Raw genomic sequence first — 27,100 nt, 5'->3', positions numbered from 1 at the left:
TTAGTGCGAGATAACTGATGGGAATAGAATTATTTTTTGTTCCTCAATTTTTTTTTTCCCTCCGAAAGCTTATTTCACAAGATTTCGTTCGAGGGGATTATAATCCTTAAATTTTTAAGCACGTTCGAGAAAGAAGGAGCGGGAAGAAAGAAAAAAAACTGTTGCATTATGCGTAGAAACGTATAGAGGCTTTGCGGGATGTTTGGGGGTAAGAAAAAATGAGAATTATTTACCGTTACGGCATCCGCGGTACAGAAAAGGGACCTCGACTATAATCGCCGAATATTCATGACTCTCGGTATATTCCTGAAAGAAATATTATTGAAATCAGTTGGTCGGAACGCATAAAATTTCCCCTGAATGTATAACGGAGCCGAAGAGAGTATATATGTAGCGGGGGATGGCCGGAGGAAATGAGAAAACATGGGTTGAAAAAATGTTTAAATTAAAAACGAAAGAGGATAGGAAAAAAAAAGAAAAAAAAAAGGAGACCGTTCTTCAGCTTTGCCATTCGCGTTGCTACAGTCGATGCTGAAAGACGAACGCGCATCGCGTTGTAAATCCTTAAGCCCGCTCGTAAATCATTCATTTATTTACACGTTCTCGGGTCACTCCTCGATCCGCGGGGTGTCCGATATTCTCGAACTCAATAAACACCGCGTGCGACTCCAAGCCGTTTTACGCATATGAAAATGATGAAATTATGCGAAAGATCACACGACCCGGCTGACGGACCAGGTCGTCGCGGGGCGGGATAACGTTGTTGCTTATTTTTTTCTCTTATTTGAATTCGAATTCGAATCCGAGGGGGCGCGAGAGAGAATTCTCGGGGTGGATCGGAGGGGGGAAAAATGGAAATATCGAAAGAACGACGCAGGTGAGGAACAAATTTCAATATCGAGGACAATTTTCACCACTTATTATACGTACGTAACGTAGCCGCAGAACTCGAAGCGTAATAGATGGGTACGTGGGATGCTGCGGCGTACGACCCACGCGGCATTGTGTGCTTTTAAACAATCTCTTGTGTATACAATATACACAGTGCATACGTATATGCATCGACGTTTATCTGGAGGATTAATCGATCGTGTGTAGCAAGATTCGAGCCTCCCACGAGGTGAGAGAGACGCGGATAAAAATAAAGTATGAGACGAGAGGTACAAAGGGAGGTCAGCGCTGGCGATGCAGGCTTCCATGAAAACAATATTTTCTCGAGGCCACGGGATCTCGCGACTTCGGTACTTTCCAATATCCCGTCCACGCCCCTTGGCGAAAGAAATTCATCTCTCTCCATTATACTTGGATTAGTTAATTTTATCTCGTGCGCATCTCCCTGCAGGTAGCGAGAAAAAGTCGAGATTCCTCCGAGACGATCTTTGTTCAATCGAAATTCCCTGAGGGATACACTCCGCTGCTGTAGGAGAAAACTGTACCTATACAGAGGTATACGTGTGTTTTCGAGTAAAAAGAAAAAAGGGAAGAAAAGACTTCGTACCGATCGCAAGGTATGAAAATGAGAGTAAAAAAGTACAGGAGATCGCACGATGTACGAAAGCGCGCGCTTCTCCGAGCAATTCCTGCGGAAAGAATTTCTCTTGGTTTGGCAGCTTTGCCGAGTGGTGGTATCCTTTGGAACGTGGGCGACGAGTTTGGCACGCGCCCGCCACGTGAGATCGGTGGGTGGATCGCTTCGCGTTTGTTTATTTTTGAATTTCCTTTTTTTGATTTTATTTCTTTTCTCCCTTTTTTCGTTTCAGCTTCTCGCTCATTAAACCTCCTTCACTTCTTTTCCCATTTTTTGTTATAAATTTATTTCATCACAGCGCACCGCCGCATGTGTTTCGTCTTAAAGTTTTTCATCTTCTTTTTCGATTCACGCCGACGGCGAACTAGTCGTATGCGCGTACGCCTAGATACGTCCTCGTAAGACGAAGAAAAAGAAAAAGAAAAAAAAATAACTGACGCGTGGAGCGCTTTTATACGATCGGATGATTTTTCCTTTGATCCATAAAAATGAAGTATAATAAAATACAATATCCTAGCACGCGAGGACCTGGTAACTTCGAGATTTATAAGGTAGCCTGTTGTGACATTCCTAGTAGTTTCCTAATCACACCCCATCCATAACTCCCGCATTTATAACCCAGGCGCCATTAACCTCGCGCCCACGCCCTTCGACTCTTCTTTTCCGGAGACGCGTCGGGACGAACTCCATTTTATACTCCATTCTTCTTGACCGGCCGAAAATAATAAATAGGAATAACCGTATGGATTGCTTCAATTACTTATATTGTTCATCGGAAACGCAACGTCCTTTTCCACATTGTTCAAAGATCGGATCGCTCGGTATAATCGTCCTTAAAATTGCGAAATTTAATTACGTAGTCTTCGCATTTTTCTAAAAGATTGGAATACCAATTAAGCGAACAAAAATTCTAGACATCTTATTAGTTCCACCACTTTACGCCCATTTCCTAACATCGACTCACAACAAACCCTGCTATTATAATATTTCGTCAGGACTGCTCTGGGCGCTGGTTACATACGAAGTCTGGAATCGCCCAGTCATCGTAGAAGATTTTCGAATTGATTCGAACGAACAGGTGTCCAAGTTTCGTACCCAGATCAAAAACCCGTCCGCAACGGAGTCCGAAATCTAAATACTAGACGTCGCGGTCGGAGGATCTTTAATTTTTCCCGCTGCTCCGTTCGCTTTTTTCACCTTTTTTTTGTCCACTTCGTTCTCATCACCCTCGCGAATACATCGCGGCAACAAAAAATTGATTGGTTAATGAGCCGGATTAGAACATGGATATCGTGAATAAACGAACAAGCATTCGCATCCGTCAAATTATAAAAAGCTTTTTTTCCCATTCTGTTTTCCGCCTCTTCGCCTCGGGCCTCGAGTTTTTTCTTTTTTTTTCCCTCTTCTCGATCGCAATTCTTTCCAACGATAATGCGAGAGTCGCACGTACGTTGTACCGAATAATATCGTTCGAATTTCGGCCCGCCGAGCGGAGCACGTAGGTTTCGGGGACCCCGTAGCATTTCGACGATGCCCGAGGACCCTTTTGTGCCTCGCCAGCCTCGAAGGGCCGTACAACCACCGGCGCACGCCACACACCGTTCCGTACAAGGCAGTACTCAGTCTTTGCGCCACGAGGGCACGTTCCGATCAAAACCTGGTTGATTTTATTACCGTTGTTGCGAGAGCCGGAGTATCGAACCCCCGTAGAAACTCTATGGGGGAACCGACGTGTGTACGAAATTATTCGAACACACGTTGAAGTATAAAATAACCCGCCACGCATCACCGTTGCGGAGGTTCGATACCCCCCGCCCCCCCGTTCGTCGACCGCGTTCGTTATTAAGTACGGTTCCTAAGGTCGTTGAAACTCCCACGCGATCAATTCGGGCGTTACTTTTTACAACGATTTTATTTTTTTATCATCGGAGATTTCGTTCGGGATAAATTTTAATGTGTATCTCGCGTTGCGCACATCGGACCTTCGGTAGCCTTGAATCCGATCGAACTTTACATCGTACCGGTTATTATTAGGAGGATATAGTAGATCGGATGATCGATTTTTCTCGAAATCATTCGCGCAGTGGCCGAGGATATTCCGGGGCCTGTTTCACGGTTCTTCGTGTCCTTTCTTTTTTTTTCTCTCTTTCTCTTTTTTTTCTTTCCTTCAAATCGTGTACCGAATTCGCCTCTATCCTTCTGGTTTAGAGTATACCTGCGGTCTTGACCGACTACCTTCTGCACTTATACTTTTCTTCCGAGAATTCAGCGGTTCTCAAAAGGACGCGTTGCAATTTGCTTGTGACAATTCCACGCTGATTGCGTTCGGTTTTTTTTTTTTTTTTTTCACGGGAGTATAATTAATGTGTGAAATACCGTAAGATGGTTTGTCGATAAAAATAAATGTATATATATATATATATATATTTACAGCCGATCCAGTATCCCCAAGAATGTCCTTTACGTGTCACGGTTGATCTTTTATCTCATAGCTCGGAGGCATCGATCGTTATACTGTACGTTGCACGGGCTGTTGGGTATAATATAACTAGCGCAATGGTATTTGGTCGATGAAAAAAAAAAAAAAAAAAAAGTAATTGATTCTTTGTGCAGTACACCGTGGACGTGCGTAACGTCGATTATACGTGTGTATACCTCGAACCTCGACACGATGTTAATTGTCCCCTTCTTACAACAATCTTCGCACTGCGTTGTTCCGAAGGAATGAGAACGGCCATTTTATATAAATTTTTTTTTTTTTTTCTTTTTTTTCTCTCCCTTTACTCTGAACTTTTGCTCGGTATCGTTCTCCCGGATTTGTTGCTCGGTGGACCCGGAGGAAGAAGAGAGCCGCCGCCCGCGGAGCGGACAAGATTCACCCGCGCGCGTTTCGCCCGATCGCGCATCGGGCATTCAAAGTTTTGCTTTATCATGCGTTTCTCATATACTCGTATTATTGTATTGCCTGGCTCGCGGTCGCCGTGCTCCGCATCGCGCGCGCGCGCCCGCCATAACGATAACGATATTACGTCGAGCATAACAATCGGCTAACCGGACCCCGGTCGAAGATCATTCCCATAAATTTTACCTACGACAATGAACAAAACCGTCGTTTGTTGCGTCCGATTAAACCAACCAACAAGACCGTGCCCTGCACTCCGCAAAGCCGTCGATCTTACGTCCGAGTTCGGCGACAAAAATTTTAGTGAAACATCATATTCTGGAAGTAAAAAAAAAAGGACGAGGTACAATAATTGAGGGGTGGTTGGTAATGAGACGGGAATTAGAATTGTCGAATTTTCATCTACAAGCCGTAAAATCTCCGTGTGTATATGTATAATTTGTGTTGAGAGACGCGCGCGAGGGGCGCATAAAATTTCATATGCACATACCGGATTAGATGCTATGCGGAGATACGTTTATGAAGCTTGCAGTAAAATGCATGTCGGTATGCAACGTAGGCATACGTACCCTGTGTAAGTACTTAAGGGGTCCAACGGCGATCCTGACAGCCGACAAACGCGCTAACGGACCTCGTATGTTTTTCAAACAACTTATATGTATGCGTCGACCAAGCCTTCGACTAATTACCGCTCTTAATTAATTACTACGCAATATAATATACCTGCCCATGGTTTGTACAAGCCTGTCCGCGGGCGCGCGCGCGTGTTTGTTTCAGCTCTTGTCATAGCGCGCCGCGGTTCTATGCGATACGCTGGGAAATAGTCTTTTACGAACTGTGGAGTGCGGACCGATAACGGGAGAAAACCGCTTTTCACCGCCGGTCTAACGATGTGTTTCACGTCTAATTTCATACGTGATTTTTCGTTATTTCAATTCTCATACGACGAGATACATTCACGCCGTCCTCCTCCTCGGACGTCCGTGTCAAGATCATTCGACTCTTCTGTTATGTTATACATCGCTGCGGCATTTCTCTTCTTTCTTCCCGCGTTTTTTTTTTACGCTTCGATTCTTCTTGGGAGAGAGTTTGAGCCGCGGGGGTTCCCGGAGCGGACAATCTCTGGAACCGGCGTAACCAAACGCCTATTATTACGATTACACGTTCGATTACGTTCCCATTAATGCATCGGTGCACCTTCTTACAGATATCTCGTCTCGCCTTCCGTTCGGAGATTCAACATCGCTCCGGTATATACCTATATACCTGTATTAAGTTGTAATTGCTACGCCTCTGTACCGATCGCCGTCAGTCTCGTGGAAGATACGCTCGATACGTGATCAAAATTGGTAGTACATCGACCGATTGCGTTTTTGAAAAAAGAAAAATTTTAAACTCGAAGATGGATAATTTCTGAACGTAATTTGCGTAAGACAGAATGGAATTAATTCTCTCCAAACGGATCCGACAATGATTGAGTCGGGAAGGGAAAGAAAAATGAAAAAATAAAAGACGAGAGATTATGAGGAAAAAAAAGGATGAAATCCACGTGGCAAATTGTTAGCGCGTTCTTACCACCATTTTTGGCATTGTAGAGAAGCCACGAAGGAAGATCCGGGTGCCTCGAATTCTCCTTTTTTTTCATTCCTTTTATTATATTCGCTTTTATATCCTCACATTCTATGGTGCTCTCTTCGAGATTAAGATTCTGTGATAACGGATCCAATTAAACTCGAGTTAGATAACGAGTGCAGATATAGAATTATAGGGTTCTGCTTTTGTGCATGCGGTATTAATATTTTGGTAGATGTATATATATACTATATACACACGTATACGAGTACCCGTGTATATACACCACGCGGCGGCGAGGGATATGATAATCATTAGTTATATATTGGAAGTAAAATAGAGAACACCTGCTCACACATAACGCAACGCGTTTGGCTCGACCAAAGTTTATATCATTATATAGTTTATGTACGGTGAGGCATTTAAAATTATCTGAATCTTATCAAATTATGAAGTTGTTTCCACTCCACTACTTCGCTGAACCGATGTTATATCGATCGATATCGTCTTTGGCGTGACACCGATTTCTGGTAAAATTGTCAATCTTCTATCTCTAGAAACGCTCTAGCTCAAGATTATCGCTAGTTCGAAGCTCGAAGGAGCGGTAGAAAAAAAATAAAAAAATTTAATAAAAATTCAGGTATACCTAGACTTGTCCCGGATCGATCGCGCTACTGCTTCGCGGTAGATTTTTTTTTATCTCCCTTTTCATATCCGTCGTCGTTCGTTCGATGTGCAAGAGAAAAAAAAAAAAAAATGACCGTTCACCGCACTCTCACGACATGTGCAATTCATGAGTGTTATTCCGTAGATTCCTCTCTATCGTGGCGTAAGTATAATAAAAATACATATAAACGGTTCTTTTCCTTCTCTCACATACAACGAATCGTACTTGATCCACATTTCGTTGAACGTCAATGATTTCTCGAACGCGTGAGAAAAACCGAAAACCGTATTACGCTGCGTGTAATAACGAAAATGATAATAATGAAAAAAAAAGAAAAAAAAACGATTATATTATATTTATATACCCGTACATTAGGGTCACGCTTATTATACGACGTGTGATGTACGTGAAATATATATTATAGTATATATTGTGCGTCAAACGTACACTCGTATGTATACATGCATTTACTTCGGTTACGTTAGCAACCCCAGCAATTACCGCCGTCACACGTCTTTACGAAATGATGAATGATTTATAAATATCATCGGCATTTCGTGGTCCTGCAGCAGCCACCACCGTGGCACCGTGGGTAATGGACGTGATACGAGCCTTCGTGAGCCCGAGTCTCTTTCTCTTTCTTTTTTTTTTTTTCCCTTCGAATACCTCGTCGTTCGTATATCTTTCAAAATATTTCACACGCGATCGAACGACGATCAAACGAATGAGAACGTCTCGGGTGAAACTTGACCGTACCCACCTGTTTTTTGAACACCGATACACCGGTACGCACGGTACGATATTAAGGTACGCACGTACGTACATAGGTATTTCTATGTTTGTACGCACCTATTTTACACTATAAACTATACGAGTTATTTTCGAACAATTAGTTCTTTTACCTCTATCTTATTTTTCTCATACGAGATCTTTATCGCCGTTCTTTGGATCGAAGCAGCTCGCCCTTCGCTGCGGGCTGCATCGATAATTAGACTCAATTAACGTTAGCCGCTCTTCGCTTTTCCCCCGTACCGCGTACGGTGTATCTTCGTAGGAGCAATTTAGAGTTAAGGGTTAACGTAATAAAAAAATTAAATACGACGACGAAGGAGGAAGGAAAAAAAATCGGTACCTCGCGTACGCTATAAAAAGAAAAAAAAAAGGAGAAAGGAAAAAAATGTAATTCCTGCCGGGATTCGAACGGAGGGAAAATATTAGGGCCAGTTTCTTGTTGAATATCGTGTACAGGGTAGGCATACGTACGTATCGTCGACGAGGCCAGCTGCACTATGCACACCAGAAGGCAGCATCCGTGTTTCTTGTTGCCGTTGAGAATCGAGATGTGAAGGAGATCGAAGCCCATCGAGTTTCTATCTATATGCGATATCCAGTCGCGCTGCAGCTGGGGGAAAAAGGAAGAAAGAAAAAATTTGCGAAAAAACTGCGTGTACGCGCGGTTGACAATGCGCGCGGCGAGGTCAACTGGACCGGAGGCTGGAACTATTTTCTGCGGTAACCGTGCGTACGCGTCGCGTTTGTACGTGGTAGTGAAGAACACGGAGAGATGGATAAACCGGCGATCATCACCCCACATCTCTTACATGAGATCAATGAGCTTGTCTTTGAAAACCTGCATCGCCTCACGTACGATGAGACCGGAGTTGAACCCGATTTTCTACCTCTTCTTTTGGACTCACCTCCTCCTCCTCCTCCTCCTCCTCCTCCTCCTCATCCTCATCCTCCACCTCATCCTTCCGATCCATGCTGCACTCGACCGCATCGACGTATACCAACGACGAATGTGAACGCGACACGCGTTCCGAGAAACTCAATGGCCTTTTCTTTACGTCCGCAAAGTTAGCAGGACGATTCATTCGAACGAAAACCCATCGTGGGAGTTCTGATAGCGCTTAGACTGCGGATCATATATTTTTCGAATCGCCGTGATTACGCATTTCTCGGACCAAAGATTCGTTCATTTTTCAAGTTTTTTTCTTCGTCCCCGTTCGTGCGTGGATTACACGTTTATACACAAGACAGCGTTTATCTTATATACTGCGACGGAAAGCCGCGTGCCGCTCGGCAACAGGTTACGAAAGAGTCTTTTGGTGGAGTTTCAGTTGCCTCGTTTCTTAAGCTCTTGTAACCCCGTGAGACTAAGAGGATTATAACCAAAGGCCCCGGCGTCCGTTCGTTTATCGGTTAAAAAAAGTAACCGTCGCTTTCGCAAGTTGGAAAGATGCGTCGTCCGCGACGGCCGTCGCGTTCCGGACGCGTGTATACCTATAGTGGTGGAAGAACTGTCATCGATTGATTTTCACGTCGGGATAATGTGCTCGTTTATACCAGCGTCGTTCGCTCTCCTCTATATCTCCTCATCTAATCCTCGCTGCACGACGGTCCATGATGTTCCTCGTTAAACTCGTCAACCGCGATAATCGGACTAATCGAGTCTTGATTCTCGCTGTTCTTCTCATCTCTCATTCGTCCTTTTTTCTCCTGTTTTCTCGATCGGTTGCCTTGGAATACACAGAGACGAAGGATCGCGAAATAACGCGTGCGATACGGTGTAAATATCGAATACACGGGCGGTTGTTCGAATAACAAAGTATTCTCTCGATTCCGCGATCGCCGCTCGGCGACGACGTGCGTCGGTGATCCTTTTGAATTCCAACCGATTCGATAGCGCGGTGTGGTCCGGGGGTTGGAGGAGATCGCGGACACCCCGTAGAGACGAGCCTCGGGCAACATTACTCGCCTATCAATCTCCCGACGAAAGCCTGGAGGCCGAGGCGAGTCGCGCAGCGCGTCTTCGCGGCTGCTTCCGACGCCGCGCTACCTTCGGCTGCGAGCTCGATCTTCGAGTTCTTCTCCTCTTCTTCCTCCCATAGCAGGTTATGCTAAGTCGCCGCCTCGGACCGCGGCAATGTCCGAGGGAATCGAGCCGAAGCTGCCGTTGCTTCTGCCGGGGTATACACGGCTACCTTTGCGGAATCGCTTTCGAATAAAAAGAGACGTACGCGACCAGCCTATCTTATGCGCGCCAACCGAGCCGCGGAAAGCCGCGGCAGAAGGAACGCGCGTACCCCCTTAAGAACGAAGAATGGACCGATGGACGGATGGACGGATGGACGCGCGGACGGAATGGGTCGGGGTTTCATCCCGGTGAGTGAGCTGCACTTAGCCGTTATACCCCGACGCGCGCTCGTATGGGTGTCCAGCGGACGTAAGTATGTACGCGTGTATGTACATACCCCATGCGTGGTACATATGTACGGTGCAAAGCGCGAGTCTTATAAGGGAGTCGAAACCTGAAGTTGGAGGACCGCGGGAGTTTGCTCTCCTCTTACCGGTAGATCCCCATACCCGTTCAAGGAAGCGAACGTCGCGGGCCAGCAGCAGAATGCGGAGAAAAGATGAAGAGGGAACGACGGACGCGAAGGACGGAGGACGGAGGACGGAGGGGGAGTCGCGTACCACCGGGTAAGAAAATTGCTTTTACAGGAAGAGAAGAAGACGGATAAGAGAGAATCGTGGTCGGGAGACGTATGTGGGTATAAAATGCGCAAGAAAACTCGGTGGACCCCGAGTCCCTCGGCCTTGCCGGCGCCGCGGAGGCGACGTACTCGAGGATAGGTGGTACTCGAGAGTGCATTGGCGTCTCGGACTTACCGGTGATAGCGGAGAAGCGTCGCCGCTGATGGAATCGATGGCGTCGATCCCCCCGTCGATTTCCTTTATCGCGCTTACATGGAGTTTCACCAGCCACCGGCAGCTACCGCAAAGAAAAGTACCTGTGCGATGCGAAATGCGTGCGCTCAAGTTCCTCTTCAACCCGGCTCCGAGGAATTGATTTAATCCCAGTATCGTCGAGAATTGCAGACGCTGAGCTATACCTACACGGCATCAACTTCTACGGGGCCCGCGATCGTTAGCGGCCGCATTCCTCGCTTCGACAGAAGCAAGTAAAAGACCTGAGAGGGTCGTTCGTCTCCTCGGCAAATAAATCCCGAGGATTCAATTACTCTCGCCGTGTCTCACTTTCAGCCCCTCTTCCACGCTTCGATTCCAGTTTCACGGCACTCGTCCACGCCGTACGCATCCACGCGCGTTCGAGAGGGAGGATAACCAAAAAAGTCGGGGGTTGAAGAAAACCCGGACGCTTCCGATCGGATGAAATCGCACACCTTTACGCTCGTTATTAGAGAGGTAAAAATTGAATATTAGGAAGCCTTGGAGATCGCGGCGTTAGCGGCGATCGCTTGATTATTCCAGGAGGTAAACTATAATTAAATCCATCAACCGACCGGAAATCAGGTATCGCCAACCATCATGGGAATGTCAAGGTGATCGTATATACCGTGCGTCGTTATAACGTACCGTCGTACGCAAGGAGTACGAGTGAAACGTTCGTGTGACTTTGACAACGCGATTCTTTTTTCTTTCACCCCGTGAAAAAGTATTCAACGTAATCACGGTGAGCGTCGAAGAGCGATGTGATTCAGAGAACCGACGCGAGAGCTGCTTTGACTGTTTCGAAAAGATACGACTCCCTCGGAATGTGCAGGCGATAATTTCGAGCCACGACATCTTCGACAAAGAAAATCGAACGATTCCGAAACAAAGATTCGAGTCAAGGACTTTGGAGGCGAAGCATCTACTCATATTCATCGGATTCGCAAACGTGACTCGATTAATAACTGAGAAATATCGTTAAACTTCATAATTAACACCTACGATCCTTATCTCGTCTGCAATTCAATGCAGAGTGAAAGAAAAAAGAAAACCTTCGATGTAAAAAATACGTGTCAAATACGGCTACGTACTCACGGTGTGTTGTCAGTCGAAATTAGTCTGGAATAATTTTCAAATCGAGTCCACGGAGCCGCAGCGTTTAACTCGGCTCGTGATATGCACCACATTTGGAATAATCGCGTGCCTGAGAAAATATACAGAAGTGATCTCTCGGTCTCCACGAATAGAAGCAAAAATGCCTGGTAATAATCATAATAACAAGTACAACAATAATAATAGATTGTATTAAATATACTACGCGGAGATCCCGGTACGTCTATCAGCAGACCTGTCCTATCTCCTTTCTAGGAAGTCTTACCGAGAGATTAGACGTGCCCCCGATACGCGTTTTCTTCTATCCACCAACGAAGCGTCCCGTCAGTTGGTCCGAAGCTCTCCCCAACGCCGCCATTACACCGTACCTATGAACGCTGGCTACATCAATCCTCCTACGTGTGCGTTATGTAAACAACGCCAGTCTTTATCTGACTCGAGGTTGCTACAGCCGTAAGATACTTTGTTCGACCATCTTATATCATGACGGCCGCTGCAGTTATTCTCTAAACTAGCTCCTACCTCTCTACCCGTCTTGTTTGTACCCCACGTAAGTTTTCAAACGTTTATCTCCCCGTAAAGAATAGAATTAAGAAGACCCACCGACCGAAGAGAGAGAAAGAGAAGGAAAATAATCTACGGGGTGGACCGTTGAAATACGATTATTACACGTTATCTTTGTCCCTTTTTCCACCATGAGAGAGTCTGGTGAGTTTTCGAGAGAAAAAAGGAAAATTTTTTGTAGCGGCCAATGGTGTAATTGTACCGGAACCTTACAGAGAGAATACCACCCACGTCGCACTGCACCTTCAATAGAAGCAAACGATGCGTAATAATAACTGTTATAGGTGATCCTTTCGCTCGCACTCGCTTACGCCTGGTTACAGACATTTTATGCATGTAGGTAAACGTAGGTAATTGTGCCCGATGTACACGCACCGACGTTAGTACGAATAAGCGAACCTGTGTAAGAGCGAAGGACGAGCAGACGCTCAAGCGAACCGATTCACCAAGAATTCGAAGGAGTGCATGTAAGGCAATTATCCGTATTAACATAGCCGACCCGGTGGTCCCCGTTCGGGTCCCGGGACACCGGCGAGTTATCCAATATTCTTAAATTCATTTTTCCTTCTTTTCTTTTTTTTTGTTTTTTCTTTCTCTCTTCTCCTCGTAATCGTGTGCGCCAATTTGTCACATCGATTTTTATAACCCGTGTTCCTTTGTCCGATCTCGTATAATTCGAACATATTACCACATTGGATGCGATAAACCTCGTCGGACAATCGAGTGATTCCGACGGCCAAGACGTTATTTTTTTTTAATTTTTTTTTCTTTTCGTTCGGAGGTTGATCGGCGACGTTATCAAATACTAATTTGGAGTCAGTTTCATACGAGTAAAAGAATGTCCGCCCCATTACGTGGCTTCGAATGGAAAGAAAAAAGTCAATCCTGATAAGAGTCCGAGAGCAGGAGCTGAAGAAGATCGCAGACGGAAGAAGAAGAGGAGGAAGGAGGCGAAGAAAGAAAAAAGGAGGAAAATTGAAATGCACTTTATAACTTCGAGGATCCTCGCGACGCGGTATGCGGCTCTGATGAGTTCCGAGCGATAGAACGATTGCTGAGGAATAATTATTTGCGAGTGGTTCGAGATTTTTTGGGGGATCGGAATACTGCGGGTGGTTTTTTTCACTTGTTCGGCGGCTCATTCGCGACTCCCCGCTAAGAAGATCCTTTGCGCCGTCCATTTGGATCGCGGGGAGCTGAGAGCGAAGAGAAATGAAATTAAGGGAGAAGGAGGGAGGAAAAAAGCTAGACGGGGCGGAGGGGAAGAAGGGGAAATCTTGAGAGACTGGATTACTATCTTTGGACGATGCCACCGTAGCACAGCCCGAGGGATTCGCTGCTGGAAGATAAAAAGAAGAATAAAAAGAAGAATAAGAATAAGAAGAATAAGAATAATAAGAAGAGAACTGTAAGATCAGCAGCGTTTGCCATTGGAGCTTTTTTTCGCTGTTAGCCGCCATCAAACCTGGTTTACGATACGCCAAAGGAGAACTGGAGGAGAACTCGAGAGCCTCGCCTCACCTCCTGGGGCTCTCTTCTCGTTAGTTGCTCCTCCGCAATCCCCGTCGCGGCTATATGGAACCGATGCAGAAAACGCATGTGCGTGCGAAGGCGTGGGTATATATATCCCCCGTGTATATATACCATGGAGCCTATACTTTCGTGCGGGACGCATGGAAAAGGTACGTATCGTACCGTACGTACGTACGTACTGTTGGGTACACGCATATATCATCGGACATTTGCACGCGTCATTGCGTGCGACTCAAGGCGAAGGCCGAACCACCGGGACGAGAAATATCGGCTCATACGTACTCCTCTACGCAATGGAACGTACTATATGGATAAATGCATAAGTTCATCTCACAACTATCTCACGCCTGTTAACCACGGTAATCTACCGGTATATCTTCCCTCGCGCCTGTCTTTACTTTACTTATGCGATGCCCCTTCGCGACGCCGTAAAAGTTGACCACTCGATCGTTATCCGCCGACTTCTAACATCCCCTTCTCTCGCAATTATTTATTTATTTAGTTTTTCTTCTTTTCTTCACTTTTCCAGTTACTACCCATAACCGCTTATCACCCTCGCTGATCGTCTCGTTAATATTTTTTTTTTTTTTTTTCCCCCCTCCCCACTCCCCCCGACAATCCTACATGGCGGGTATTGTAATTAGCGGAATACAGATATCGAGGGCCGGATTACGACTTATTAGCCGCAGCGGAGTCGTAAGAATTAAACCATTTAAGCCGCTGCCGGCGCACGTTGAACGTGAAGTCTCTAAGCCCGAGTGCATAAAACCGTTCTCTACGATCGTAATTATTGCAGCTGATTCCGATTGAGACACGTGTACCCCCGATGAAATTATATCGCGCGTGAATCTACCGCGACCCGCGGGACGGCGCTATTTTACGCCAAAGCGTATAGCTCGGCGAAAGCTGACAAAAAAATGAAACAAAAAAATGAAAAAAAAAAAAAAAAAAAAAAAAAAATGCTCGGCACTGCACCACCACCGTGTGCATTTGGCCGAAGACGTATAGAGACGACGCCCAGCCCGAGGTCAAGGGACACGCGAGGCCTATCCTCGGATGAAACCAGACACTGGGTGGTCCCTCTTCGAACACACCGACGACCAACACTTCCTTTCTTTGCAGCTAAGGCCTAACCTTTGCCCGAGGCAGACAAACCCGCGATACTCCGACCTCACGGTGGTATCTCCCCAGGGTCCGGTGCGAAGCGTCGAGTCTATCTTAAGCTTTTTTCAAAATATTTTCGAAGCTCCGCCGCTACGCGCGTGTAACTTTTTACGCTCGGTCCTCATTGTCACTCGAAATACCGTCGTGGCGCGTTCGCGGTGAGACGTCCGAACGTGCGTTGGATTTGTTTGTCTTTTTTTTTTTTTTTTTTTTGTACGGAGGTTTTTTTAACGGAGTTTTTGACCCCGCTGGAATACGGAGTCGTGTTTCGAGATGAAGAAGAAGAAGAAGAAGTTGAGGCGTTCGGTTCCGTATCGAGGGCACACAACAGAGTGTTAAAATCGTAAATCAATACGTGTAAACTGCTAGAACGTGAGGGCGATACTACTCTACGGCGTACACACCGTATGGCATATACCGTAACACCTTTAAAATCCGAAGTCGTACGCTACGGCGATTCAACGCTAGCGTAAAAAAACGACTTTTCCGAAAAAATGACGACTGGCAATGTGGAGGAGAAACGTTTAACCGTCATCGGCTAATCCATTATTATACTCGTTTATTGTTTGATTTCAGATCTAGTCGGTAGCAATCTCTTCCAGATGGATGGCGTAACGTCTTTCTCGCAACTATTGTTCGACGTGGCGAGACAGCAGGTCTTCGTCGGCGCTCGGTAAGTCTGAAAACCCTCCGAGATTCGATCGAATTTTTCCCTCCCCCCGAATTGCGAAAATTCTCCATACTCCCGATTCAACTTCCCCCCCGCCCCCGATCTTTGTCAAGGACTCCCTTCAATATTTCCCGTTGTATGCAAACGTGTTTCTTCACGGCACATAGACTTCGGGGTAACCATAAATACTCCTCGTTATCGGTATACCCGCGCCCGGTAGTAGCTGCGGCATTACGGCAGCGTGCCTGCTCGCAGTTATTCCGCATCAGCTGTACCCCATTGCCATTGCGCGGAGCAGTTAGTATATTTCCCATATAATATACTGTGGCGTGTACAAACGTACCTACAACAGCTTCTGGACCCGGAGTTTGCCGTAACGAAAGCTCCGTACACCCATTCGATTCTTTTTTCTAATCTCAGAATAGATTCTCAGTAATTGGCCTGGCTACAACACTTTTTATGACTTTTATACCAACCGCTGCGGGTCCCCACCGTGAAAGACATACGAGCACGCACACGTGTGTATTTATTATTAGCGAGTACATCCAAGTGTGTGCGCGCTTGTGCTTCGTACGTGTATGTGTATTTCGTACCCACGCACAGACGCGCGATACGTGCATAATTCTTCAACGAGCTGCAAGCACGATTTACACCTCGGCGACTCGCGAAACAATTCATCCGACGACCCCCCCTCCCCGAATGAAATGTAAATTTCTGAATTTCCAAATACTTTTCGTTCGTATTCTTTTTATTCTTTCTTTCTTTTTTTTTTTTTCATAATACTCGCCAGTAAAACTTTCTCCGGGGACTGCATTAACTGCATTATTGTAGCGAACGCGAACTAATCTTCGACGGAATATAATATATAGAATAATAGAATTAATGTCTCTGCAGCCGACGCAGTCCGCGGTCAACTTTCTCGAGATATACGTTGGTACGTTCAGCAATTTGCTGTAGGTTCTCTCCGTCAGTTTTACTTTTTTCTTTTTCCTTTTCTTTTTTCCTCTGACATTTTTTCAACAATAATTCGCTCGACGAAGTGGTATTTCTGAAATAATGAGCTTTTTACGGGAGAATCTGAATCTGCTCGCGCTTTCCCCGCGAAGTAGGTACACACGTGATGTGAAACATGTGTGGAAAAATTGTATTCGATCACCACACAACAATATCACGTGTAAGTAGATTTTATCTCCATAGGCAAACTAGCCGCCGTGCCATAGGTATTTGTAGTTGTGCTCGTCCAGTTATAGTTTGCGACTAGCTATTTATTCCGGAGTATATTATATACCTATAAAGCTTCACGTTATATGTTATATGCTCTCGTACAAGTACCGCACATATTCGCCGATTTCTTATGGTTTTCTTATTGTTATCGTTATGGCTTGTTATTTCTTACCTTGTTACCGTTGCCATTGTTATTATCATCGTCATTATCATCATCATCATCATTATTATTACGAGTGTTACCTATCACATGTACACCGGTGCGAGTTCAACTTTGCGTCGTTCGACAAAATTAAAAATACTCACAGTCGAATAACGAAATTTCGATCCATTATTCAACGTAACCGCGTCGAAATAATTCTTTGAAAAGTAACGTCGGTGAAACTATAGAATAATTTAAACGCAGCTCGTTCCTCGCAGTAAAAGAGGTTGTGAGCTGTGAAATATGCTGAACTATAAGTCGAGTCTCTCTCTCTCTCTCTTTCTCTCTCGGAGTTTTCTAACAGTCTCAAGATGCAGCTCACCGAGGGCAATGTTTTATATGTAATTAACTAAATCCTGCATCGCTTGGCACGGATTTCCCAAGATAAGCGTCTACGGGTCTCCGACTGCCTCTCCGCGCTCCGCGGTGCAGCTAAGTCGCGCTTTAAACGAGAGAGTCAAACGAGAAGGGGAAAAAAAAAACGTAAAAAAATTGTTACGCCGGTGGGGATGACCCTTTCCTCCGAGCTTCTGGGGTCCTCTCGTTTTCCGTCCTTTATATTCTCCGTCGCGTACCCTGCCGACGCTGCTGCTGCCGCCGCTGCCGCCGCTGCATACGACGTGACGTGGGCGGCTGGACGCGTGCCTCTTACGTATGTGTACACGTACCCACCTCATTCCCAGCTTCGGGATTCAACTCACAGACTCTTTCCCTTCTTTCTTCGCTTCTCTCTAGCACGGCGTCCTTCGCTCGTACGCCGCGATCTTCTTCTCTGAAACGCGCTGAATCGTGGAAGCTGCGGCGGCGATCCCGTGTAACTGAATAGAGAAAAAAAAGAAGATGAAAAACCGACGCTGCGATGCACCGTTGCATTTTACCTATTTGTTTTTTTTTTTTCTCGGTCACCGCGTATGCACCGCAGTCGCGCATCTAGAACTCCCGCAGCAGTTTCTTCTACTTCCTCCTCCTCCTTTTTTCTTCGATTCGTTTTTTTTCTCTCTCCCTTTGCTCCTCGTAGTATTCATTTTTTATTCGAAAAAGAGATTGTACGAGAGACTCCTCCTTACGCGAGTGAAGATCTCGAAGCTGCTGCTGCGGATTCGTACTCACGGAGTCGCCGTGTGGTACCGCTGCTAGAGCCGCGAGAGAGTATAGCAATAAAGTCGCACCCACACAGGGCTCATTAGGCCTCGAGCGACCGGCCTCCGCCCCATCATTGGATGAACACGCTCGACTCGACAGTCATGCACGCCGTAATGCAGCTTATATTATTGCGCAAAACATTAAACATATATAAGTATACATCGCAATGGCGCATACGTATACGTGAGGCGCAACGCCGTCCGTACACCTCTGCTGCACCTCATATTAATCTCAATACTTATTATCCCTGTATCATGCAGAATTTTATGTATCCGAGCGTGCGGCATCTTCGGCGACGATAGTCAACTCGTTGCGGAGATCGGTCGGTACTCGGTGCGCCGCACGATCCGCATAGATCTCTGAGGAGATATGAAATTTTACGTTCAAAAGTATAACTTAATTATACGTACGGGCGATCGCAAAATTTTTTCGACACGAGCCGAGAGATAAGCTTCTATTTTATTACGAGATGAAATTTACGTGGGTGCTCGTGTATCGAGCGATACGGATATTACACGCACACGAGGTACTACCTGCGTACATACATTTATAGTCGTCGAAACGTAAAAATTAGATTTCGTTTCTTTATCGCTACGGGAGAATATGTTTAACGACGTCGAAGTGAGGCAAAGTCGGTGTCCGGATAGCGGTTATACCGGGCCCTGATAACGTCCATAGGAGGTATGTATACGTGTACGCGCGGTGTGAGGTGGATCAGGATCAACGGCTTTTAGCCAACAGAAACGAGGACGCGATGTTACGGAACTGCGATCTGGTTCTCTTCGCACATTAAACGAAGGGGGAAGTTAGTTACGGGTACGCGCTTAGAGAACACGAAGGATATCAAATAGAGGAACAAAAAACTACCCGGCGAATCGAAGAATCGAAAAAGAAAAAAAAAAATGGAAAGCGGCGCTGCGCGGTGTACATCTTGCATACGTATACGTATACGTATACGTATATCCCGTCGAAGGAAGCTGCGAGGCTATAAGGTGCGCTCCGTGGAAGTCTGCGCTGCGCTCGGTACGCGTGGGTAGCGGCTAATAACTATCGTTCTATTAATAGCAGTCGTCGGGTGTGTCCTATTTTCTAATATCACAACCACCGTGCGAGCTCGAGGGCCGGGTTGTGTCGAGTGCGACTCGTGGCGTGTGTGAAAAAGACACGGGTAACTCGCACGGTCCACCAGTCGCTAATTGCGTGGGCGGTACGTACGTACGTACGTACGTACGTATAGAGGTGGTAGCGCTGGCGATCGAAGTTATAAGGCAGGACGCATAGGTGGTGTGGGTAGGGTAGGCGAGGGTACCTTGTAACTTCGAATCGTGGGTTTTAGATATTACCGAAGTGCGTGCCGCGCGATTCGCTACGAACCGTGTATCGACGCCACGATACACGTAAGAGGCGAGCGCGTGAGCGAGTTTAAATAGCTACCTGTACGCGCGTACCGCGAATAATTTCAAACATATGTTGCGGTAGTCCACATTGCAAACCCAGTCCTGCTTCGTTGATAGCCGAAGGAATGCCGTACTTGAATCGCACGCACGCACGCCGCAAGTTCACATTGTATACCACAATACGCCGTATATAATACGTATACGATTCAACCACCACCTATACTACGCGCGCGACTTCGGCTCAATCTCAGCAGAATCGAATGATAAATGTCACGAAGATTAGAGATATAATAACGTACGGTGCGATGCATTATTATTATAATTATCATTATCATATGCAGATATTATCTGGAATGGAAACTAATCGTTTCCGAATACGCGATCGAATTCTCGTGGTCGAAATTTTCACCCCAATCGCGCCCTCCGCTCGACGTCGCGTGTCGTCGCCTGAGCGATTTCGTTTGCTACGCGTCCGGTGGAAAAGCATGTCCGATATTATATGCGACCGTAATCGCAATTGATTATTGCGTAAGTAAAAATAGCGAGGTACGCCGCATGTACCGCACGCTCGCACGTGCGATGTGCGGCGTACGTTTATACTTCCGTAGGATGTTTCGTATGGAATACGGATGGAGTTGCGGCCACGCCCTGCTGTATTTGTTTAACTTTTTGACGAGCATCATATGCCCGATGCATGTAGATCATGTTCGACGCCGTACGTTGCAGCAATGGGATATCAGACACACGACGTGTACAATAAGGAGATCGTAGTCAGGCCAACCTGAGGCATTGTACCACTTTTGTTGTCACTATTGTACCTAAGGTTGTGTCGTTTAACTCGTGTATACCTATACACAGCTATACCTGTAACAGTTCGCGCTCGGTGTTAACAACCACGCGATGGCACGAGACACGGTGTAATTTTCACCGTACATACAACCCACCTCTCCACCTATCCGTTGGAGGTATTATACGTACACCGCACCGATGTAGTTTGCACACTCTTGCAAATGGTGAAACTATAATAATATCCAGTTCGGACGACCTCCTTCCCTCTCCATTAATTTTTGACCCGACTTTATTGCATCGCCGCAAATTTCATACCTAAATACGACGACGACGCGGTAGAAAAGACGACGCGGCCATTCGCCGCGCCGATATTCCGCGTCTCGACGGAATTAGCAGCCGTCGTTTATCTCTTCCCTCTTATTCTCTCCCTTCTCTTCGTCGTCTCGCGAGAGGATAAATTTTCGAACCGCGAGCGTATTGTTTTTTTTTTTCCTTATTCTCTTTTTCGACCTTTATACCTTTTTTAACGATATTTTTATCCCTCATTTGCGCACCTCGCTCATGTCCTTATATATACGCACGTGTATCCCTCCGGTATGTTGCCGCTGCGATTTATTGATTATATATACCGGTCGTAAAAATGCGTGATTACCGTTTAACTACGGTCTCGGGGGGTCGGAAACAAGCGCTGGCTCTTGCCCGCTTGTAATATCGCCAACCACCTTTGGTAAACGACCGACGACCGCGATGCCGCGCGCCGGTCTCTGCGGGTACAAGGCGAGAAGTGAAGCGGCTAATGAAAATGTACGAGCTTTTGCGATCTCTCGGTTCATAACCAGACCCCCCCCACCTTATTTCACGTTACAGAACTCCGTGCGCGAGCATCTAGATGCACCTATCCCTTTACTTCCGTTTTACAGATTGCCGTGTGTACACAAAGCAGCAGCGGGTCGATGAACTATAAATTTTCTATGTAATTCTAGCCTCTCCAGAGATTTATATGTATACAATATACATGTACAGGCGCCACGTTTCCCGGACGTCTGTTTCATATAACAATATGTGCGAAAAAGTGCGCTAGTCCTGCACCTATACTCTCGTACGTTTATCGGACACACATGCGAGCAAAATCTCGGCGCCATCGAGCACGAACGTATGCGTGAAATCCGTGCGTCGTACGTGTGTATGAAAGAGCTAGCTAGCTAGCTATACTAGGCAAACGCGTTGCAATCTTCCACGCATAAAGTTCGTCGCGTTATTCCTTGGTGTACGAACGTAACTTGGTGGTTTGTTGCGCGGAGCGGCAACGACACCGGCAGCGGCAGATTTATATCGCTGCTTAGAGCAAAACTCGACGTCGCGTATGTAGCTACACTATACAATTGCACCGCACGGAGAATTGAATGCGAAGGGCGAGGGGCGAAGGGCTTCGCGTATATTGGAATACGGTACAAAGCTCGGCGAACGGAACGCGAGAGTGTAAAAGAAATTGATTCGATTTGCCGGACGCTCTTAATGACGAGTTATATCGCGAGTCCCGTGGTACCGACGCGTTGCGGGGAAAACCGCAACGCGAAACCCGCGAGGGCTCCGCGTCACGAAGCGTCGAAGAAGAGGGAAAATATCCAGAAACTATGGCGATGGGGAGAAAAAAAAAAAAAAACGAAAAGCTTCTTTTCTTCATATTCTATTTTCAGAACTAGATCGTCGCCAGTCGTTGCGAGCTGTTTGTAATTAATTAGCTAATTGACAACGAGGGGGAGGGGGGGGGGGATCGAAGGGGACCGGGGGAGAGTCTTGAAAATGAATTCTGATGAGATTCAAGCGAGCGTGTGATCCGGCTTAACTTATCGCTCAATCTTCGCATATAACAGACTACGCCGCGTGTTCAGCATCTCGTGATAGGCAGGCGCCTCTGCAGTCCTTCTTTCTCTTCGCAGCCCGCGCCTCTCATCTCTACACGCACGAGAGGATCTTGTTTTTTATACTTCAGCAGGTACACGTACACATACACTTATATACCTAAGTAAAGGTAATCGTATGTAGATGTATCCGTCGGACGTCGACGTGGATCTGAAACCCGGACCGCCCTCGCCATATAGCGAGCAATAAGAGCGAGCTGATTGTGAGAGTACCTATGTTATCCCGGTCGCGGTGTACGCGCCGAGGATAAGACGAGCCCTTCGAACCCCGCGTCCGATATCTCGAGACTCGCGCACCGGCTGTACGACTGCGACGGCCCCGCCTCTATCCTTCTACGGAGTCCCTCAGAAACTGAGGGACTTTTTAATGCTCGAAGAACGCTGCTGCCGATGCAGAATCTACCTGACACCGGGTGAAAAGATCGAGCATATTCGTACGTATCTCGTAACGCGGTGCACACTTGTGAAACGATGTGTATAATACACGGTGGGCAAGTTGTAACGCTGGAGAACGTTTGCCGCTTATACATATTGTATACGCGCGAGGCCTGTGGAAAATGGACTTGGGCCTGGCGGCATCCGTAACGTGGGCTGTCGCCATCGGCCCACGGGATCTTATAAGATCTTTCACGATCTCAACGTAGTATCGCACGTACCGCGACGCCTGCATCTCCTCCGGAAGATACGTAGCTTGGGCGAAAAAATAAAAAACTGTCGAAAATAAAATCGAACACGTTCGCGCGATCGACGATTTCAAGAAATGAACGTTACACCTCGATCGTACGACGGTGCCGCCTACCCCCTCCCTTACTCATTTCGCGTATCGGTCGCGTGCCGCGCTCGAAATGTATAAATGGAAAAATAATTGGCGCGAGGAGATTTTTTTTTTATTTTTTTTTTCATTTTTTCCCCTCTTCCATCTCGGCGATAAGAAATCTACTCCGGAGTGCTAATATGGTAGCGCCACGTCCTACGCGAAACTTGACCGCTTAGACTAAACCGGCGCTAATGTAAGAATCTCGTAGTGAGAAAAATGAAAGACGAAGAAAAAAGAATTCGAATAAACTGGTAACACCTACTACACATCAGGTGTGAATTGGTGACGGAAGTGTCGAACCGTAAATATGCGCGCTTTCGAACCGTGAGCGGAATATTTATAGACGCTTGAAAAAATCGCGGGAGGAATCGCACGGAAACTCTCGACGAGGTAAAACGGGGGAGGGTTTCGCAACGTAAAGAGCTCGCCTTATTTTTCGTCTACCTTCGTTACTCTTTTCACGCGACGGGATCGGGGATCGGGGGCGCGTCCGTCTCAATTTCCTCCCCTGCAAACGTCCTCTGTATCGCGTACCTCGTACCCACCGCGACGGGCGTCGGGGCTCGCGAAGTCGATCTAGGAGAAAGTACAACGGATAGGAACCAGGAGGCAAAGACGACGGCGACGCCGTAACTCTCGGAGCCGCTGCGAGGTTGTTGGTTAATAATAATCGACGCCGCGTCTAGACGTTGACCCGGGTAAGCTCGGTGTATCCGCGACGAGAGAAACATCGGCGGTGATTTAACTCGGCGGGCGCTGATTTGTCAGATCGCCTCTACCCCCCGCAGGGGTTCGTGCAATGATCGCTCTTGTCGCTCAAACCTATACTTCGCCACTCCGGCGTGGAATCGGGACGAAAAGCGTAATTTCACACGCGATCCGTCGTGTATAGGTATACCTAGCGTGCTCACACACCGCTCGTCGGACGATAGCCCAGCTTCCTTTGACGCGCGGTGAAAGTACGTACGACCCGCGTATATATGTGTATTACACGTAGAATTATACGACGAATGCTGCAGGCGTTGAGTAGACGTATTTAAAGTAGACACATCGCGTGACGTGTTTCGTATAAGGTCTACCTGTGCACCGGTCTAGCGATATATCGATGCGAGACGATTACGGTGATTCGAATCGTACGTGAATATTTTCTCCCTTTTAATTTTTTTTGAGCTTTTGGCTTTCGGCTTTTTTCTCACGTTCCTTCCAGCGTACGGTCCCGTTTAATTGTTCGGGGATCGAGGAGCGCTGAAAAATCGACTCTAATGAATCGGACCGGTCGCGGAGTATTTCGATAGCGGAAATCAGTCCGCGAGATAACTTAATTAATGGAACGAATGTCGTTCCCGGCGTTTTGCAAGTCCATGAGCGGCGCGCATATACCACTTTGGATTTATGCAGATTCTACCAGCGCCATGAAAGTAGGTAGCGTAGAGGTGCACGCGGGTATCTCGGGACCCCGGTGTTCATCGCTGCGGTAGAGTTTCGAACGATACGGTCTCCTCTTCTGCTTCTTCTTCGTCTTCTGCTTCTTCGTCTTCTTCTGAGACCTCGAGGAAGACCCACGAGATGCGCTGCAGGGTCGCGCGCGAATGCAAATGCGATCTTTCATGCCGATAGGTGATGCAGAATTCGCTTTTATAAGGGGTTGCTTAGCTCGAGGCTACGGCGCCGTTCGCGCGGGCTTATAAATATTAAACGGTCCACGAGCCTCGCCCCTTACGTACGTTTCCCTCTCACGTCCTCCTCGTCCTTCTCGCGTTTTGATCCTGCTACGTACCGTACGTACCTCTACGTACCTCTACCAGATGGGAACGATCCGGGTCTATATAATATCTATACGCGATATGTATAGTATGCCCACCGCGTAATAATAGTCTTTCGGTGTTGCGCCGTCGCAACGAGCAATTACATCTCATTTCGCTACGATTCTTTTTTCCTCTTTTTACACTTTTATTATCGCCTACTCTCTCTCTTTCGCCATTCCTCTCCGTTCGCCGTTCTTTCTCTTTCTTTTTCTTGTATAATATCTACGATACCGGCGTCGTAAATCGTTCAACGTGCGGTAGGAACGATAAAAATCAATAAAAAGTGATGCATTCTTAAGATCTATATATACATCGAATTTTTATCATTTCTTTTACTCGGCAGATATTTATCTTTTCACTCAAGCGTAATGCGTGTACATAGGTGTATATACATATATATAAATAAGTTATATTACGGAGGGATAAATATACACAAAGATTGCGAATAGCTATAGTTGCTCGCGAATATAATATCTATACGGTGTACAAACGTAAGCCGTAGGTACTGTACGCGCGCGTACACATCGAGAGAAGTGTAACACCGAGTTGCAGGATCAAGACACGCCTCTGAAGATAGCGATAGAGCTTTTGCCGTTGGGCTGCCGAGTCTCAGGTGCGGCTTATCTGCGCCACTAACTTCGCTCCTATCGACGTTCCTGTCGTTCTTTCTTTTACCTTTTATTCGTATTTCTCTTTTTCCCCTCTTTTATCCAACGCGATCCTTTTTTTTTTTTTTTGTTTTTTTTTCTCTCTTTCTTTATTCGCCGTTTTATCGGAGTCGCCCGTCCGTAATATCGCGGTCCATGACTGCGGCTATTTCTATCGACAGGTCTCTCTGCCGACTTACTTTTCTCGCCTGCATCCTTCCCGCGGTGAATTTAACTCCGACGCGACGCGGGGTCCGACTCTCTTAACTACAAACTCGACAAGCGGCGCCCACTCTTTTGCATATTTGCCGTTTCGTTTATCGTTCGTGGGCATTGTATACCTGTTAAACTCGCGTGTCCTTCGCAGGTATATATACTTTGTTATATGTTGTTACATGTGCGGTGTATACGCCGCACCGCGTCGTCGTACGGATGCGGAACGCCGTTTACGCCGCGGAAAAGAAATTCCGTTCGCTGTTGGGTACGATAAATTTCGGGGATACGTATAATCGCTGTCACTCGTTATCCGTTGATAACTGTTCGAGAAAATTTTGCGGCTCAAAAAATTTTCAACTCCTTTACGCCGGATCGTTCGCAGACACACGAGGTAGTACTCGTGTACTAAAAACGCGCGTGACCTGAAAGCGCGGATTATTATACGACGATGGTAGGTATTATATACGTAAAAAGCAAAGCGAACCGATTGGAAAAGAGAGACTCTCATGATTTATCCTGTCATTTGTGTATAGGTATACACGAACGCGTATTTTATGGGCTTGTATATGGATCGCGATGTTGTTTCTTATGGCTGAGAGTTATAAAATGCGGTAGGGTATACGTGTATAATATAAGTACGTACCGCGGTACTATTAGGTATGTAAGTTGCATACTTTCGCCTTAAGTTTCTTCGGCTCGATTCAGAAGCTAAACGCAACATCGGACCTATCCACGTTGTCCTCTGGATACGCGTACAACGTCCGTACATTCGTTCGGACATTCGTGTGCGATATTATCGCTGTCGTCGAGATAACGGGGTGATTTCGTAATTGTCCTCTCGCGGTTACAAGAGTACATTCGCGCTACCGCGGTGCGTCGTACATGAAGTCGTCGTCCCGTCCGTCCTCTGCACGCTTTATATTATATTCTGAGCAGGAAGCAATCTGTTTCAATGTTGTGCATTTGTAACGATCCGTTGGTGCCACAGCGCCGTACCGTGCGCACCGAATCGTTCGAATCACATTCAACTCAACGGTGTGTTGTACGCGATGATTCTCCTCTCGACGTTTCAACGCCGCGTCGTACGCGTTGATCTTCGAGCAACGGGTAGCACTTATCCAAAGTTTAACACGTCTAACGCGACCCACCTACTTCTATACCTAATCGTGATACACGCCACGAGGAAGAGAGGAGCGCTAATTGACAAATTGGTCGACCATCGGCGGACGTCTCACGTCCCAGAAAATTGGGCCACACGGAGTCGGCGGTCTCCGCAGCGTCGTTCCGTCCGACGACGACGACGACGACGACGAAGGAAGGGAGGTATCGGCGGCATCGTCCGATTCGGAGTCCCGAATACCCCGGGATCGAACGGCTTTATCATTGTTTCGCGAAGGACGTCGAGAGTGGCGCGTGGGCCGCGGGGGGTCCCGCGAAATAAATGAATAAATAAATATGAAAAATAATCAAGCGATATTACGGCCGTGCTC

General features: G+C 46.7%; 1 protein-coding gene across 3 annotated transcripts in view; it reads left to right on the top strand.

Annotated features, from left to right (window-relative positions):
- LOC105684171 (semaphorin-5B) overlaps nt 1–27,100 on the top strand; it is a 65,787-nt gene that overhangs the window by 26,127 nt on the left and 12,560 nt on the right. For 2 of the 3 annotated variants that reach the window (XM_012397331.3, XM_020851286.2), the window contains exon 3: nt 15,355–15,451. In XM_012397331.3, the coding sequence (XP_012252754.1) occupies nt 15,355–15,451 (97 nt within the window). Of the gene's footprint in view, nt 1–15,026; nt 15,184–15,354; nt 15,452–27,100 lie in introns of those variants that run through there. The other variant, XM_048659989.1, reaches the window with a different exon arrangement.

The sequence above is a fragment of the Athalia rosae genome, chromosome 1 (genome assembly GCF_917208135.1).
Source record: "Athalia rosae chromosome 1, iyAthRosa1.1, whole genome shotgun sequence".
Classification (NCBI taxonomy): domain Eukaryota; kingdom Metazoa; phylum Arthropoda; class Insecta; order Hymenoptera; family Athaliidae; genus Athalia; species Athalia rosae.
Note: the sequence above shows the minus strand (reverse complement) of the source record. Positions and strands in the feature narration are given on the sequence as shown.